The sequence below is a fragment of the Schistocerca serialis genome, chromosome 1 (genome assembly GCF_023864345.2).
Source record: "Schistocerca serialis cubense isolate TAMUIC-IGC-003099 chromosome 1, iqSchSeri2.2, whole genome shotgun sequence".
In the NCBI taxonomy this organism is placed as follows: Eukaryota; Metazoa; Arthropoda; class Insecta; order Orthoptera; family Acrididae; genus Schistocerca; species Schistocerca serialis.
Genome location: NC_064638.1, coordinates 1,063,648,389 through 1,063,667,877, shown reverse-complemented (window position 1 = coordinate 1,063,667,877; position 19,489 = coordinate 1,063,648,389). Strand labels below are relative to the sequence as shown.

The 19,489-nt window shown below is 42.0% G+C and overlaps 1 protein-coding gene across 2 annotated transcripts in view; it reads right to left on the bottom strand.

Annotated features, from left to right (window-relative positions):
* Positions 1-11,092: 11,092 nt before the first annotated feature.
* The window catches only part of LOC126415608 (uncharacterized), a 374,003-nt gene continuing 365,606 nt past the window's right edge, over positions 11,093-19,489 (bottom strand). For both annotated transcript variants that reach the window (XM_050083441.1, XM_050083442.1), the window contains one exon: positions 11,093-12,360. In XM_050083441.1, the coding sequence (XP_049939398.1) occupies positions 11,884-12,360 (477 nt within the window). In that variant the 3' untranslated portion in view covers positions 11,093-11,883. The remainder of the gene's footprint in view (positions 12,361-19,489) is intronic.

The following is a 19,489-nucleotide window of genomic DNA, read 5'->3' as shown; positions in this document are numbered from 1 at the left end:
GCACAAGTATGTATACAACAATATTACTTTTGCATAGGCTGAGCAATGTTTGAATACAAAAGACCATTGAGGTATCATAATTTCTGTTCTTATGGAAGTATATTGTTACAATATGTAGTATACTCATGAAAAGCTTTCAGTGACTTACTGATTTGCTAATGACACCATTTTATCTGTGTAACCTGTGCACACAACTTCTGTTGACTGATATGAATACACATTAAAAGTAGCATGAATAGGATGTGCTGTATGCTGTAAAGGAATTTTAATATTTTTATTGTTGTTTATCTAGTAATGAGACAGTTTTGGTTTCTGTGTATGTTCACTGTACGCTTGTCATGTACGTAAAAAATGTAAAGAATTGTTGAGACAAGAGAGTTTGAAGTGTGTATGAAATTGCTGTTGTATTACAGTGTAATAACTCAGGAAGGAACCATTCATGGGTTGTTCATCAGTCACTTGTTTTTGCAGGGATTTTGTTGCTGGGTCAAACTTTCTTTGGGGTTTCTGTTGGCTTTAAAAAATATTCTTTCTTCCAATTTTGAAAACAATCTATTTGTGGTACGGAAGGAGTCTTTGATGTCAAAATGTATCAATATTGTATTTCTTACTTATTTCAGGATTCTGGAACTTTCAGAGTCAAGCATGTCTTTTCTTTGTGGGAGTATTGGCCTATTGTGTAATGCCAATAATGAGCCAGCAGTAGTGATCATGCACCCTCTTGGTGTGCACAGAAAAATCAATGTCGAGCTACTGCTTGCAGTGGTCATGTGCCGCCCCATTGAGGATAATTAGTGAGAAGAATTTGGTAGAAAGTGGAATTAATAGTTGAAAATGTTATCTTGATTTGTAGAAGAAAAGTATTTGTTATTTTGCAAGAAGGCACGCAGGATTAAGTATGAGATTTCTGGCAGAAATGGTGTCATGTTATTGAAACAGTAACTGTCAAGGAGAAATGTATTCATAGTTGAACGTAAATGGAAAGGGAACTTTGATCAGTGATTACCTATTTAATTAATGTAGAACCCCAATGAAGCAATAGTTCCTTCAGTGTGAACGTGAGACATACATAATGGTTAATATGAGGCTAGATGGACATAGACATCGTTAGGGAGGTGTGTTATAAGTCAAGGGGGCTATAAAACAAAGTAATTTGACTTATACTGTTATTATTCTTTAATTAGGTAACTTAAATATTTGAAAAGACATGCATGCTCATATTATGCACATGGTCAGGTTTATTTTGTACAAAGTGTGTTCTCCAAATAGTTCGAATAATCCAATAGTTGGTAGCTGCAAAAATAAACAGAAAAAGACAGTTAATAATGAGAGAGGAGCTTTACAGGCAGTTTAGCTTGATATGAACATCATATCTTTCAATCGTTATATGAATTGCAGGTAAAAGTAATTTTTGCGACATATTCTCAATAAAGTTTTATAGCATTTTAAGTTACTTATGGCGGAGTTACCTACAAAATGAACTTTTCATTTGTGCTTTTCCAACCATTGGAAAGTTTACTTTCTGTGTACTTTCTGTGTTTATGCAGTTACCATATGTATTGAGTAATTCAGTGAGGTTTCTTCAAGTGATTAATAAACAGAATTAATCATTACAACAAAAGTTGTAAGTAACTAGCGATTATTAAGTGGAAGTATCAGTGGGAGAGATGCCTTCAGCATAGACTACCACACTATGAACAGTTTGAAGTGCAGTGTTATGTGCAGTGTAATGCTATGTGCATGTGATTGCCATTTATAATTATTATCTTTAGCACAGTCTCTGACCTGTGTTTTCTTTTTGATGGATGTTCTTTGGTGTTATTTTGGTAGTAAAACAGTTGTATGAGTTGCGGTGTGTTTTTATGTTGCAATTAAGTCTTGCAACATTGGTGACCCCAACGTGATCACTGAAGGTCACTAACATGAAATTCAATGATCACTAATGCTCCGTATCATGTCGCGTCGCGTTAGATACGGGCATTTGAGTCAGCCGGGTCGCGCATGTTCCGTGTTCCATTTCGCCGTAACTCACGACGGCAGACCCACCACCAACTGCAGGAGTGCTTACTGGTACAGTAATTAATCGTGTGACAGTAAAACTGCCACCGTTTTGGCAACAGAATCCCATGCTTTGGTTTGCTCAATTAGGAAGTCAATTTTTGCTAGCAAACATAACCTCAGATGAAACAAAGTACAGTTAATTAGTTGCTGCCCTCAATGAAGATATGACCACAGAAGGACAAGATATTGTGGCGTCACCACTGAATACTGATCGTTACACAACCTTCAAGAACGCTCTGATAACCCGGCTCTTGCAGTCCGAGACGAAAAGGTTGGATAAGCTACTCCACACAGAAGAGCTAGGCAATCGCACACCATCGCAGCTACTATGCCAAATGCGTACATTAGCGAGCAACAAGGTCAGTGATTACATTTTGTGGAATATTTGGCTATCACGCCTGCCACCCAACTCACAGAAAATATTGACAGCATGTGTCAGCGATCTGGTTGCACTCGCAGAAAATGCAGATCACATAACGGAAATGTATCCATCCGCATGCATCACAGCAGTTCGCTCACGGCCTCAGGCAGATAACACTCTCGCCGCGCTACAAACACAGGTTGCCGAGCTCACTGCGCAAGTAGCTGCATTATGGACCCAGGCTACCAGCTGCCGACCTCGTCGCCACCGCTCACCAGGTAAGCGCAGCCACTCACCTTCGTCAGCAAGAATCTGTTGGTATCACTGACAGTATGGTTGTGAGGCGCGCAAGTGTAAACTGCCGTGTGAACAGGGACACTTAGTAGGAAGTCAGTGATAATGGCCATTGGCTCTCCAGACGGCAGCTGTCCACTGTTTGTAACGGAACATAGCACAAAGTTACAGTATTTGGTAGACACGGGTGCTGACATGTCAGTCTATCCATCTGCCTGTCTGCCAAGTTGCAAATGTGATGACTGCCACCTTTTTGCAGCCAATGGTTCCACAATAACAATGTATGGTCGTGTCACATTAATTATGAACTTGGGCCAGCGGCGCAAATAAATGGCAATTTGTCGTACCACGTGTGATGCATCCCATACTTGGAGCGGATTTTTTATCATTTTATGGACTTCTGCCTGACCTCCATCACCGATGCCTTCTTGACACTACTACCAGCCTATCAAGCCAAGGTCTAGTGTGTCGTGTGGAAGACACTGCAGTACGAGTAGCTACTGGTGATACTCTATTTATAGAACTCCTCAGACAGTTCCCAGAAATTACACACCAGACTACCACACTAGCGTCTGTGCAGCACTCGACAGTGCACTATATTTTGACTACACCTGGGCCACCACTACATGCTCAACTGCGCCCCTCGACACCCCAGAAACTGAAGATAGTTAAGCAAGAATTCTCGTACATGCTAGCACAAGGAATCTGCCGCCCATCGAGCAGTAGTTGGTCACCTCCTCTACACATGGTGTCAAAGAAGAATAATGGATGGCGTCCATGTGGCGACTACAGACAGCTCAACGCCAGAACCATTCCAGATCGTTATCCAGTCCCGCATATCGAAGATTTTACTTTCAGAGTCCACAGTAAGCGAATCTTTTATACATCGGACATTGGACATTGCTAAGACTGCCGTCTTCACGCCCTTCGGACACTTTGAATTTACCCGAATGCCTTTTGAGCGCTTTGTAATGCTGCCCAAACGTTTCAACGGTTCATGGGGTGAAGTGACACGTGACTTAGACTTCTGTTATGTGTATAGTGACGACGTTTTGGTCATGTCAAATTCAAAGGCAGAACACCTATCACACGTACGACAGATCTTCACTCGTATACGTGCACATGGCCTGCTCATCAACCCGTCGAAGTGCATTTTTGGAGCAGCTGAAGTACACTTTCTAGGCTACACTATCAACGCTCAAGGCATGCGGTCACCACAGGAGAAAGTAGACGCTGTAATGAATTTTCCCCAGCCTACGATGATTAACGAATTACGTAGATTTCTTGGCACAACCAGTTCTTACCATCGATTCGTTCACGATCATGCCTTCCTAGCTGCACCACTGAATAAGTTCTTGCAAGGTTCACCGAAGCCGAAAGACAGACTCCAGTGGGACAGTGAGGCTGAGTTGGCATTTAACAAGCTGACGACTGCCATCGCACTTAGTTCCGCAGGCGCCTCTCGCCCTGATGGTGGATGCATCTGCAACTGGAATTGGTGCTGCAATGCAACAGCAAATAGATGGCCACTGGCACCCTTAGCCGTTTTCAGTAAACAACTATCGCCATCTCAGCAGAACTGGTTCACATATGATCGCAAACTGTATGCTGCATATGCTGCTATTAAGAAATTTCGTCACATGTGTCAGTCCACTCTCATCACAGACCATAAACAACTACCATATGCTTTCCGCCAGCGTCCTGAGAAGGCATCACCACGTCAGCTGTGACAACTTGACTACATCGGACAGTTCACCACCAATGTTGTCCACGTTGAAGGAGGTCTAAATGTGTCAGCTGATGCACTCTCCAGGATTGAAGCAATCACTGAAGCAGTTGATTTTGAAGCTCTCGCCATAGCGCAACTATCTGATAGTGAGCTCCGAGATTTGTTGGCGCAACCAATGGGCCTACAACTTACTGTCAACTGTGCTGCTGTATTGTGATGTCGCCACCAACAAATCGAGACACTTTGTGACTACTTACTTTCGCCAACAGGCAACCACTTCTTTAAATAACTTGTCGTATCCTGGAATACGGGCCACTACCAACATGGTGAAGCGAGCTTTTGCCTGGCCACACATGGACAAAGATTGCAAGCAGTGTGTGCGACAATGTGTGGCCTGTCAACGGAATAAAGTTAGCCGGCATGGTAGGTCACCTCTTGGCACATTTCTTCCTCCAAATCAGAGATTTGATCATGTCCACCTAGACCTAGTAGGACCTCTCCCACCATCAGAAGAATACATGTACTGCCTTACAGCCATCGATCGTTTTACGCGTTGGCCCGAGGTGTTCCCAATCGCCATCACCACCGAAACTGCCGCGACTGCATTCTTCAGGGGATAGATCACTCGTTTCGGAGTGCCATTACTAATCACAACAGACTAAGGAAGACAGTTGGGGTCGTATTTGTTCAAAGCACTCTCTATCCTACTGGGTACAGGGCACATTAGAACTATAGCTTACCACCCATCAGCAAATGGTTAATTGAGCGCATGCACCACCAACTGGAAGTGTCGCTTTTATGTCACGACTCACAGCGGTGGACAGAGACGTTGCCCATTGTCCTCCTGGGTCTCCATGCATCGCTGAAAGAAGACCTGAACGCCATGACTGCAGAAATTGTTTATGACCAACCGATACGACTTCCTGGCGAGTTCTTTGCTAATGTGTCAGACAACGGCATTGACATTTCTGATTTTGTACAAACGCTGCGTACCCAAACCCAGCAACTACGCCCCGTTGCTCCAAGGGATGAGCGGACTCGTTGCCCAAAGCATTACGCAAGCTGCTGCAGCCACCTTACGATGGACCTTATCATGTCATCAGTAGGGAGGACAAGACAGTCAATGCCGACGTGATGGGTACACCAACCACCGTCTCCATCGACTGGCTCAAACCAGCTTTCCACACTCCCTACACTGGTGTGGACGCATATACACACACTATGGACATGACAGAAGATCCAGCCACTCCACTGCACATCACAGGTCACCATCAACAGACATCTGAGGCTACCTCTAATGCACCATCAGCAGTCTGTGCACGATCTGTTGTAACCCGGTCCAGACGACGTGTCCGTTACAACACAAGTACCATTGACACTAATGGGGAGTAGTGAAGTGCAGTGTTATGTGCAGTGTAATGCTATGTGCGAGTGATTGCCATTTGTAGTTGTTATCTTTGGCGCATCTGACCTATGTTTTCTCTTCTATGTTTTCTTTTTGATGGATGTTCTTTGGTGTTGTTTTGGTAGTAAAGCAGTTGTATGAGTTGTGATGTGGCCGGCCGTAGTGACCGAGCGGCAGTATCTCTGCTTAGCAACGTAAACAGAGATCGCAGTTTGGTTCGCATTGTGAAATAATTTAAAAATATAGTTGTATTACAGACAGTTATACTTTGAGCGCTGTCCATTATCGTTCATAGCCTCCTGACAAGCAATTACACAAAAGTTTCGTTTATCTGGGACCATAATATCGGCTTTTCCGGCCGTCCTGAGCGGACGCGCTGTGGCGCTTCTGTTAGGATTTTATGACTCTACGTAACAGTGTTGTGTAAAATTGTGATTGTAATCCCAAGACGAAGAAGCGGAGTTTTACAGCAATAACACACAAACAGTAACCGAAAGTGTTCATAGAAGTGATGGGGCATTGGAAGAATGTTTGCAAACTGCTTCTGCGCCGCCTTTGGCAGACGAGATGGTGGCACGCGACTGCCCCTCAGATCCACCGACACCGCTCTCGGTGGAAAACTGCTCAGGGGGTGGGCGGAGCATACATTCGGTGAAGGCCAGTGTCAATGCAAACCACAAGAAAAGTAAAAAGAAAGGTTCTAATGCAAACCGTGACGGTGGTCTCCAGTCAGATTCTCAGGAAGTATCCGGCATGGAGTGGCATGAAATGATAGACTAGCGGGAAAAAGGTCACTCCCCTATGTTACAGTCAGTCATATACGATTACCACGTTAAACATTAATAGGATACAGTCGGATGTTAAAATAGCTGCTCTGAAACAGTTTCTGTATGAGTCAGCGACGGATATTGCTCTCCTACAGGAAGTGGTATTCCCACAATTAAATTTTTCCAATTACGTTGATTTTTACAATATTTCCACTGAAACGAATGTTGGCACGGCCATTTTAGTTAGAGAAGGCATCCCCGTACATGACGTTGATAAATTTGAATCGGGGCGAGGTATTGGAATAAATGTAGCAGGAGTTACTATAGTCAATTTATATGCTCCTTCTGGCAGCAATAATAGAGCTGCAAGAGCCACATTCTTTAATGAAAACGTAATTTATTTACTGAGGAAAAACCCCCTCCAACTTATAATAGGGGGAAATTTTAATTGTGTATTGAGTCGAAAGGATCAAATCCCCAACTTCAATTACTCAACTGACTTGAGACGTCTTGTTGATTTAAAATTAAAAGATGCGTGGGAAATAAATACCCAACAATGGTGAACTTCACTCATATTGTTGCGAATTCCTGAAGTAGAATTGACAGAATTTACGTATCGGAAAATTTAGCAGATAAAGTACTGAAAACAGAAACTGTTCCCGTTAGTTTTTCCGATCACAGTGCGTTGTTGACCTGCGTAAATTTAACACCACAACCTACCCGAAGAGTAAGAAGCCAGTGGAATCTAAATATATCGTTATTATCAGAAGAAGACTTAGAAGATGCCCTAACCAGAGCTTGGGAAATGTGTCTCCGTTCACTGAATAACTTTCCAAGTGTGATAGAATGGTGGACCCAACGAGCGAAACCGAAGCTAAGGAAAGTTTTAATATCTTTTAGTATAGATATGGCCAGAGAAAGGAAACAGACTGTAGAATTCTACTACAGCGTGCTCAGGGACCTCTACGATCAGACAGATGCAATTCCTACAAGATTAAAAGACATCAAGAAAATAAAAGCAAAGTTAATAAGTCTGAAACGTAAGGAACTGGGGGGACTTAAAATAAAATTCAAAGCAAAGTCAGTCACTGAAGATGAGACTGCTGCATTTTACCACCTTGTCAGACACGCCAAGAATAGAAGAAGAAGTTTCATGGATGAACTTCTAATAGATGATGGTACCATAATCACCACCCAGAAGGAAATAATCAAAGAGTTCTCAGCGTACTGAACGTATGTATGCGTCAGGGGAAACAAACGAAGAAGAATACGATGAGCTGTTTGGTACATATCTTCCACGAATATCGCGAGATGATGATGAGAACATTTCTTCGGACATCACCAAGGAAGATATATTAGAAATCGTGTGCAGCTCCCCTGCTAGAAAATCTCCAGGACCTGACGGACTGCCCATTGAATTCTATAAACGATTTTGGACCCTAATAGGAGAAAAGTTCACCGAAATTGTCAATGAAGTCTTACAAGGAAAGCCAGTGCCTGCAGAGTTCAAACAATGCAAAATCGTGTTGATCCCGAAGAACAGAGGCTGCAAAAAAATAAACAACCTACGGCCGATTTCGCTTTTAAATTCAGATTATAAAATTATAGCTCGAGTAATTAACAAGCGCTTTACACCATGCACTGCTGACATCATAGGCCAACAGCAGACTTGTGCTTTTAGAAGAACGATTTTACAAACTGCGGCCTTGTATCGCGATGTCATTGCGCTAGCGCAGGCAAGTAACATAAAATGTGGACTGCTTTTCATAGACTTCCATAAGGCATTTGATCAAATTAATCACAAATACCTGATAGAGATAATGCGCCGAATGGACTTTCTGCCAAAAACCATCGACATCATCAAGAACATGGCAATGGGTGTTACTGCACAAATCTCCGTTAACTGTCAACTGACAAAAAAAAAAAATGAAATAAAAAGGGGTGTTACCCAATGAAGCCCCTTATCCATGCTCCTGTTCGTTATATCGCTGGAACCTTTCTTGAGACAGCTACAGCACAGGATGACAGGCATTACCATTCAAGGAACAAAGACTGTGGTAGGTGCTTACGAGGACGATGTAGGCGTAATCATCAGAGACCAAACAGATGTGACACAACTAGAGATGATACTTGCAGAATACTGTTCCGCATCAGGTGCGAGGGTAAATGAAAATAAAAGTAAATTTATAAATATAAAGCGGCTTGCTAACTTACGCATTGAGTGGGCGAACCATGTTAATGAACACAAAGCTCTTGGAATGGCATTGAAAACGTCCCTTTTAAAAATGATAGCAATAAATTGGCGGGAGGTGGCAAGAAAAATCAAGGGAGCTTTGATTGAAAACTGTCAACGTAGCATAGACCAGTTCCAGAGAATACTGTTTATCAACACGTATATTTTATCCAAGGCCTACTACATAGCACAGGTTCTCCCCATTCCATCAATGGTGGCGAAGACGATCATGTCCACCTTAGCAAAGTTCTTGTGGAAAGGGGAATTGTTTCGAGTGCCGGTGAAGACAGCAGTTTTGGATCTAACCGACATCAAGTCTAAAGCGATGGCATTGTATGTCAAACGAACATGGAGCATAATGTGTAATGATCCAGGGTGCATTACAGCAAAACTATACGATATTGTCAGGCCAGAAAGTGTAGAGCCGCCGATAAATATACAAAAAATAAGTTTTAAGCTGAAACACATTAGGGAGTATTATCTTGAACTAAGTTATCTCAGCAAAAAGATTTTAAACTCCAAAAACGTTACAGCAAAGGCGATTTTAGCTGAAAGACGGAAACATGAAAGGAAAAATAGCATAGAAACGCAACATGCTGGAATAGCATGGAATGTGGTCTGGAAAAACATCAGTAGTGATGTTATTTCGTCTGACGTGCGAACAGCGTGGTACAAGGCAGTCAATAACATCATCAGCACTAATGAGCATCTCTTTGCCATCGGTTTAAGTGACACAAACCTCTGCAGCAAATGCAACCTCGTTGATAGTGTGCCTCATCGTTACACTTGTGGAGATCGGATTATCAACTGGAGGTGGACCAGGGAGAAAATTGCTCAAATAACAAGAATTTCAGCAAACAATGTACCGACTAACATTTTCTTCAGACCTGAGAAAAGTTACTAACCTCAGGCAAAAAATAACGCAGTGATTTGGTTAGTGGGCAAATATACAAGTTATGTTTTTAACAATATTGGGAGCGATGAACATATTGAATACAAGATGTACATGGAAAATGAATTCGAGAAAATACTCAAATATCAGAATCACAATAAGAAATATGATCTCCGAATTGTCTTCAACCGAATGGGTATAGGTTAGGAACTGGATTCCTAGTAGAGAGGGAATGGATTGGGTCACGTTCCCGACCCTAACCTCACCTGCAAGTCACACATGAAAAATAAATCAGTAGTACAGCAGATACAAGAATATGGCGAGAAACATCTGGTGTCTGATATAAAGGAAGATCTTGAACTCCCTATAGATGCGTTTAGAAGGCTGGAACTGACAAAAATAACAAGGCAGTGAAATATTTTGTGATGTCGCTGTTCGGGACTTCTCTTCTGTCCATGTAATTTACCCTGGAAGGAACACTCATCAAGGATTTACTGAATGATTAATTTGGGTCTGGGAAATGATGATGAGGAACCGGCTGCAGTAGAAGAAAATGTGCATGCTGATCTGCCACCAGTTGAAGGTGACAGTGAAGGTGCTAAATTGTGCGAGTGCTAGAGACTCATTTTTTGAATGCTGTAATTTATGACTGCAATTATCTGTCACCTTATTTATGTCATTTCATTGTAGCCATTTTTGTTACTGTTTTTGGTGAATAAAAAAAAAGAAAAAAGAAAAAAAAAAGCGGTTCTAGGCGCTACAGTCTGGAACCGCGCGACCGCTACGGTCACAGGTTCGAATCCTGCCTCGGGCATGGATGTGTGTGATGTCCTTAGGTTAGTTAGGTTTAAGTAGTTCTTAGTTCTAGTGGACTGATGACCTCAGACTTTAAGTCCCATAGTGCTCAAAGCCATTTGAACCATTTTTTTTTGAGTTGTGGTGTGTATTTATGTTGCAATTAAGTGAGTACAACCAGTTCCGCAACGTTATCGTGGAAAGCAGGGAAGCGAGCTCAAGTTTATGTTCTGTAGACATTGTTTGCATTAGAGAAGGAGCGCTTGCTTGGAAAGGAAGAGACGTCACAAGATGCACCTGAAGTGATCAAAGCAGGATGGCCAGGACTCAAATTCGAACCTTGCTTCTCTCGTATATGAGTCCAGTTCCTTAATTAATGTGTCACGTCAAGCTGTAACAGTTATATGTTGCTTTCTTCTTCTGCAACATTCCATCAGATCAAGAAGAAAAGATTATGAATTGCAGCTTCCAGGGACGAAGAGTGCTTGTAGGATGAAACAAACTTACATATTTGGCTGAATATATACATACTATATTTCAGACAACTACACGTAATTATATGTATGGATAGTATTTATTTTCCTAAATAACACATTTACACTTTCGCTTTACATTCATCAGTTCAAGACATGATATCAACAACATATTTTAAGCACAAAACAAACTTTTATCATGATATAAACACCAAATAAATACCATTGAAGATATTCGTATGTAAGTCGTGAAAAGTTCGTCGCTCTTCGTATTTTTAGGAAGGGAATATAGTGGATCTGTCTGATAAACATCAAATAAGGACTAATATAAAAACTGTGTGGCACCATGGATATATCACATCGTTTTAAAGTGAAACTGATCACTCATGATTTGCTCATAAAATCATTATCTCATCTTAATTGACTACCAGGTCCAAAAACTCGTAAAAAATATATTAACAAAGAGACTAGACTCCATCAACTTAAAAAAAAGAAAAAGAGACCATCATTATTCGACGCACTTGAAGATATATTTCAAATACTAAGGTCCTTAAAAAAATATGCTCGTTCTCAGGTTACTGTAAATTCCAAGATATTCATATTTTTTTTTCTTGCCTTCACTCGTGTCATTGAAAATACGTGAGCGGCGCCTAGAATTTATTAAACTTATGTATGATGGATATTAATCATAGTTCTTGGCAGAAATTAAAAAAAAAGATGGATGGAATTTTTTTAAAAAATAACTGCCCTTCATCTTTGTTCATAGCTTCCATTGTGACTGAAGTTATTTTTTCAGTACATTTACCAGAGAACAGATAAACATAGGTTTTCAAATGAAGCATGGCTGCTAATGCTACATTAGCACCTTTATTATTACAGGTTCGATGTGCCTTCTTCGATGTAGTGCTGAGTGCCTGGAGGGGCTCTGTAGCCAGGATATGTCGGATTCAAGGCATTCTGGGCAAAGAAAGCGGTGTAATCTTTCTTTACTCGGCGAGGCCTGAAAGCGGGGCCGCGAGCGAGCGCGAGGCGGGCTTCATTTTCCGCCTGTGCCTGCACCTTGTAAGGCTCTGGGGGCCACTTCTCGTCTCCACGCATTCTTCCCGATACTCCCTTCGTGGCTGCTGGCTGTGATGTGAAGACGGGTGGGGGTGGTTGGCTGATCGGAGCCTCTGGTCTCAGCACCACAGTCGCTGGCGGTGGCTCGAAATGTGCCGGTTGGTACACCTGCGCCTGGACCGGAGTCTGCTTTTGGGGGCTCGGCTGGTAGTTGTGCGGTGTTGCTGCAGCAGGAGGGGACCAAGCGCTCTGAGGCTGGCCGGGGTTCCCTGGACTGATTCCTTCTGGGCCCTGAAACATAATAACATTGTCAACAACAGCCATTTTCGAATGAGATGAAATGATTTCATTTTTAAGATGAGTAATACAGTGCTGTCAATCGTCTGTACTGAAATTTTTAAATTACGTCAACGCATGTACACTACTGGCCACTAAAATTGCTACACCAAGAAGAAATGCAGATGATTAACAGGTATTCATTGGACAAATATATTATACTACAACTGACATATGATTACATTTTCACGCAATTTGGGTGCATAGATACTGAGAAATCAGTACCCAGAACAACAACCTCTGGCCGTAATAACGGCCTTGATACGCCTGGGCATTGAGTCAAACAGAGCTTGGATGGCGTGTACAGGTACAGCTGCCCATGCAGCTTCAACACGATACCACAGTTCTTCAAGAGTAGTAACTGGCGTATTGCGACGAGCCAGTTGCTCGGCCACCATTGACCAGACGTTTTCAATTGGTGCGAGATCTGGACAATGTGCTGGCCAGAGCAGCAGTCGAACATTTTCTGTATCCAGAAAGGCCAGTACAGGACCTGCAACATGCGGTCGTGCATTATCCTGCTGAAATGTAGGGTTTCGCAGGGATCGAATAAAGAGCAGAGCCACGGGTCGTAACACTTCTGAAATGTAACGTCCACTGTTCAAAGTGCCGTCAATGTGAACAAGGGGTGACCAATACGTGTAACCAATGGCACCCCATACCATCAAGCCGGGTGATGCGCCAGTGTGGCGATGACGAATACACGCTTACAATGTGCGTTCACCGCGATGTCGCCAAACACGGATGCGACCATCATGATGCTGTAAACAGAACCTGGATTCATCCGAAAAAATGACGTTTTGCCATTCGTGCACCCAGGTCCGTCGTTGAGTACACCATCGCAGGCGCCCCTGTCTGTGATGCAGCGTCAAGGGGAACCGCAGCCATGGTCTCCGAGCTGATAGTCCATTCTGTTGCAAACGTCGGCGAACTGTTTGTGCAGATGGTTGTCGTCTTGCAAACGTCCGCATCTGTTGACTCAGGGATCGAGACGTGGCTGCACGATCTTTTACAGCCATGCGGATTAGATGCCTGTCATCTTGACTGCTAGTGATACGAGGCCGTTGGGATCCAGCACGGCGCTCCGTATTACCCTCCTGAACCGACCGATTCCATATTCTGCTAACAGTCATTGGATCTCGACCAACGCGAGCAGCAATGTCGCGATACGATAAACGGCAATCGCAATAGGCTACAGTCTGACCTTTATCAAAGTCAGAAACGTGATGGTACGCATTTCTCCTCCTTACACGAGGCATCACAACAACGTTTCACCAGGCAACGCCGGTCAACTGCAGTTTGTGTATGAGAAATAGGTTGGAAACTTTCCTCGTGTCTTCACGTTGTAGGTGTCGTCACCGGCGCCAACCTTGTGTGAAAGCTCTGAAAAGCTAATCATTTGCATATCACAGCATCTTCTTCCTGTCGGTTAAATTTCGAGTCTGTGGCACGTCATCTTCGTGTAGCAATTTTAATGGCCGTTAGTGTAATATCTTGCACGAGTTCAATAAATACAATGAGTCGCGCCACATAGTGGGCATATATATAAAGTGAGCATAGAAACTGCGCATGGCTTCAGGATGAAACCCAAAGTCACATGACATTAGTATAGTACTGTCGTTTACATTTTGCACTAAGGCTGATACATGGTCCAGGCCACACACTGCCTATGTTTGATGTCAACATGCAATAACCACTCACAGACAGCAGGTGCCAGCACTAGCAATTGAGGGTACATGAGGCACGTCGGGGGTGGGGGCGATGCGGGAAACAGCACAGTTGTTATCATAATGCGGAAATGGAGCGTTTTATCTGACAACGAAGAGGGCATGATCATTGGCTTTAGGGCTAGGTGTGGTTTGTATACTATGGAATACTTCTAGATAAGCTCAAGTACTGGGGTATGAATGGGACAGTGCTCAAATGGTTTAAAATTTACCTAACTGGAAGAATGCAGGAAGTTGAAATAAACAGTTCACATAATATGCAAAAAACTGATGATTTCTCAAACTGGGGAACAATCAAGAATGGGGTGCCACAAGGTTTGGTCTTGGTTCCTCTGCTGTTCTTAATATATATTAATGACATGCCATTCTACATTGACCAAGATGCATAGCTGGTACTTTTTGCCGATGATACAATAAAGCTATCACCTCCGACAGACACGAATTAACTGGTGAAATTGTAAACGATGTTTTTCAGAAAATCATTAAGTGGTTCTCTGAAATGGGCTCTCATTAAACTTTGACAAAACACAGTATATTCAGTTCCACACAGTAAGTGGAATGACACCATTAATAAATATAGACTTCGGTCAGAAATCGGTAGCTAAGGTAGAATATTCAAAATTTCTAGGTGTATGCATTGATGAGGGGTTGAACTGGAAAAAACACACTGAGGATCTGCTGAAACGTTTGAGTTCAGTTACTTACCCTATTAGGGTCATTGTAAATTTTGGCGATAGACATCTGAGTAAATTAGCTTATCACGCCTATTTTCATTCTCTGCTTTCGTATGGCATCATATTCTGGGGTAACTCATCATTGAGTAAAAGAGTGTTCACTGCACAAAAGCGTGTAATCAGAATAATTGCTGGAGCTCATCCAAGATCATCCTGCAGACACTCATTTAAAGAGCTAGAAATCTTCGCTGTAGCCTCACAATATATATATTCACTTATGAAATTTGTTATTAACAATCCGAACGAATTCAAAAGTAATAGCAGTGTACATGGCTACAACATTAGGAGAAAGGATGATCTTCACTACTCAATGTTAAATCTAATTTTGGCGCAGAAGGGGGTAAATTATGCTGCCACAAAAGTCTTTGGTCACTTACCTAATAGCATAAAATGTGTGACAAATAGCCATACAGCATTTAAAAGGAAATTAAAAGAATTTCTTAATGGCAACTCCTTCTACTCATTAGATGAATTTTTGGATATAGTAAGTGGGTAATTTCCCAACCCCCACAAAAAATAATTAAAAAAATAATAAAAATTAAAAATATTGAGTGTCATGTAATATTTTGTCTAATCTAATATCTTGTATAGACACCTTTTATTAACCTGACATGTTCCACATCATTACGAAGTGTCGTATTCATGATCTGTGGAACAAGTACTAATCTAATCTAATCTAATCTATTCACGTGCTCTGCCATTAAGTATACTGTGTGTCGCAAAACGGCGCTAACCAAAATTGGCACTGAGACAACTGTGGTGCACCAAGGACCACAGACGACAGTCGTGAACGGCGCCTACTGATATGTGAACGCACAATTAGACGCGCAACTGTTGAGCAACTGATCGCCCAGATGAACTAAGAGACAACCAAGAGTGTCTCCTCTACGACCGTTCAGCGAAAGCTGCTGCACAAGGGCCTGCACAGCAGGTGCCTGTTTCATTCATATAAGCTGATTGCTGTTCACTGGCGGCGAATGCTGCTATCTGCACGGCAGTAGCGCAACTGGACGTCAACCGAGTGGCGACAAGTGGTCTTTTTAGATAATCACGTTTTATACCCCATTGGTCAGCTGGCCGTTGGAGTGCATGGCATGAAACGTCTGAATGCAAACAAGGCAGCCGAGATTAGAACAAATAGCAACAATTTTAACAGAGACTTGGAGTACACGCGTAGTAGTGAGTGGACGTGGGCTTTGGATATCGAAAGAAAGCAAAGACGGACCCTTGGTGCTTGTAGGGATGCGGAAGCGACAGTTTTAAACGCGGCACCAGGCTCCCCTCCCCGATCTAAATGACATTATTCGTCCCCCGGCGGTCCGGAGCTGCTGCTACCCTATGGTGAAATCGTGAGTATATAATCGGAAAACCATGCTAGCCTCGGCGGTCAGTGCCTTTTTTTTCTGACGACGATGGCGGAGATTGCCACTGAAAGCTCGAGTGTTCTGTTCAAAATGACGTGGCTTTGAAAATCGAGAAGATTTGATTCGGACGTATCGCAATTATCACCGATCGTTACTCTAGAACCGCTCTGGTAATGATAGAAACTTCGCTTTTTGCCCTCCGTCACGTGACTTAGGTGTTGGTTTTTTAAGTCAAGGTCACTGCAGATATCAAATGCAAATTCTTAAATGGCTATGAAACGCATGTACAAAACGTACGGCACTTTCGAAAGGAATATCTCTGTATTAGTGATGTAGTGGCATTCAAAAGATGCAGAGCGTGTACAGAGAAACGTGATGCCGCACTACAATCACGTGATTTTACTGTCAGTGTATCTTAGAGACTAAAATCTTACTCTGCGCATCCCAGTGCTCAGTCCATAGACATTCCTCCTGGAGCCACAAAGATTAACAGGGTAACAATTCTTTTCCAGCACCGCTATTGCAATGTGGATTTTTATGTTAGAACGTGTAGTAAACGGAGAACTCCTATATTCTAAAAATTCTTACAATATTTGATTGCACGTTGTACATTAAATTGCGTTACAGAGTAAAACTATAATTTGTGTTAATAAAAAATGACGTTTCATAAATTAAAATGGCAGACTGCGCTTAAGAAACACTGAAGAAGATTAACTTTCAACTAACAAAGAAACTGAAGACGTAATAAAAACCTAAAGAAAAACAGTAAAGCTACTGGAGAAACTCTACAGAGCGGAACTTTTGTAATGGTCTCTATCAAAAATAAAAAAGTTAGCTAGAATTAATATTTGAAGAAATATGGAAAATAGCAAAAATTACATGAGAGTGAAAGGCAGCCTTGACACATCTATTACATAAGAACAGCAATAAACGCTGCGTTAACAACTACAGAAGAATTCCTTTGCTACCTATTGCATAACGTATTTTCCTAAGATTTTGCCAGACAGAGTAGAAACATCACTGGACAGTTATTTAAGGGAATAACAGGGTGGTTGTAGGAAGGGCAGATCATGCTCTGAACAAATATTTAATCCGAAGTCAGTCATTCACCACGGATTTCTAAATTCAAAAAATATTGTAGTAATGTTTGATGATTTCAAAAAGGCCTTTGGTTCCGTTGACAGACGAAGTATAGATAAAATAATACGAGAAGTTGGTGCAAAGTCTAAATTAGTAAATGTAGTTCGTGAAACACTCACAGACATAGCATCTCACATGAAATTTATAGGAGAAATATCTCAGTCCTTCAAAATAAACACAGTGCTACGGCAAGGTAATGGTCTACCACGGATTCTGTTCTAGAAAAAAAAAAAAAAATAGAACTTCAAATGAAAAATTAAATTAATAAAAGACTTCAGCAAGAAAGCTGTGAAGAGGAAACGAAAATATTTGAATAAACTGTCTCGCATTTGTAGATGACTTTGTTGTATAAGGGTCGTTCAAAAAGAAACGAGCCGAAGGCATAATTACAGAAGAAACCAGTACCTGTATGCTAGAAGTATTGACCGTGGCTGTTGAGACACTTGTACCACTGTAACGCAAGCCGGTGAATGACTGTCTCATAAAATTCCCGGGGCTGCGATGTTAACCAGTTCCATACGTATAGCTGGACATAGTCGTCCGAGGTGAATCGTTTGCCCCACAGAGCAGTTTTAAGCGGACCAAAAACGGCGTAATCACAGGGAGAGAGGTCCGGACAGCATGGGGGGTGGCCGAGAACCTCCCATTTGAATCTCTGCAGGAGTGCCGCGACCGTGTTGGCCGTATGAGCCTTTGTATTGTCGTGGAGCAGAATCACCCCACGGGTGAGATTGCCTGGTCGTTTTGATTTGATCGCTTGGCGAAGAGTGGTCAAGATTTGCTAGTAACGCTGGGCATTCACTGTTGTCCCGTGCTGCAGGAAGTGAATCGGAAGCGGCCCATCTTTGTCAAAGAAGAACGTCAGCATAGGGGCAAACGATCCACTTCGGATGACGACGTCCAGCTGTACGTGCGGAACTGGTTAACATCGCAGCACAGGAACTTTATGAGACAACCATTCACCGCCTTGTGTCACAGTGGGGTAAGTGTCGCAACAACCAGGGTCAATACTTCTAACATACAGGTACTGGTTTCTGTAATTATGCCTTCAGCTCGTTTCTTTTTGAAAGCCCCTTATACTTTTGGAAGAAATAGCGAGTAAGAACGTTTTAAGAAATTATGCAGGAAGAAAAACAAATTTTTTACAAACCGAAATATCTGAAAACAGTAATTGGCCAAATTGAAAAGTTCAAAAAATTTAAATATCTTGGGAAGATAAACCAGGAATTTTTTTTGGAAAAAGCTGCTATATAGAGTAAAGGATAACTGGAATCGGAAGGGCCTATGGCGTAACTAAAGATCTTTACAACAAAAAAAGACTGTTTGAAAATAGACATTACAATAAAGTAGTGAGGTCAGGATGTTTAAATGCAAGAGAATGTCTAGCATTGAACTTTAATTTAGCTAAGTTAGAACTTTTAGAAAGGCGAATCATTAAGAAAATATTAAGTCAACGAGCCGGCCGCGGTGGTCTCGCGGTTAAGGTGCTCAGTCCGGAACCGCGAGACTGCTACGGTCGCAGGTTCGAATCCTGCCTCGGGCATGGATGTGTGTGATGTCCTTAGGTTAGTTAGGTTTAAGTAGTTCTAAGTTCTAGGGGACTGATGACCACAGATGTTAAGTCCCATAGTGCTCAGAGCCATTTGAACCATTTGAACCATTAAGTCAACGAAAATATATTCGAAAGTTGGAAATTACGTAGTAATGATGGCATCGATCGAAACATAGAAAACATATAAGAAGTAATAAGGAAAAGAATATTGGTATTCTTTGGACCGAATGCAGAAAAATATTTGAGAGATAAGACGCTGCAAACAAGTTGGACCCATTAATTTAAAAAAGCATTTAGAGAAAAAAAATATAAAATCTGAAGAAACGAATGACAGAGAAGTGTTTAGGTGAAAAGTATTGAATACGGAAGGATTCCACGTAACAGGAGCGAAAAAGAACTGGTCTATGGTGGTTAGAAGATACGAAGGAAAAAAAACAATGGTGAACAAGTGAAAGAGTACTGGAAGGCAATAAGAGAATAACGAATATGGAATTGAAACTAGCACGACGGGAAGACGTATACTGTCATACCAGCCCACAGCTAGCAATCTTCATGAACTGACACAGC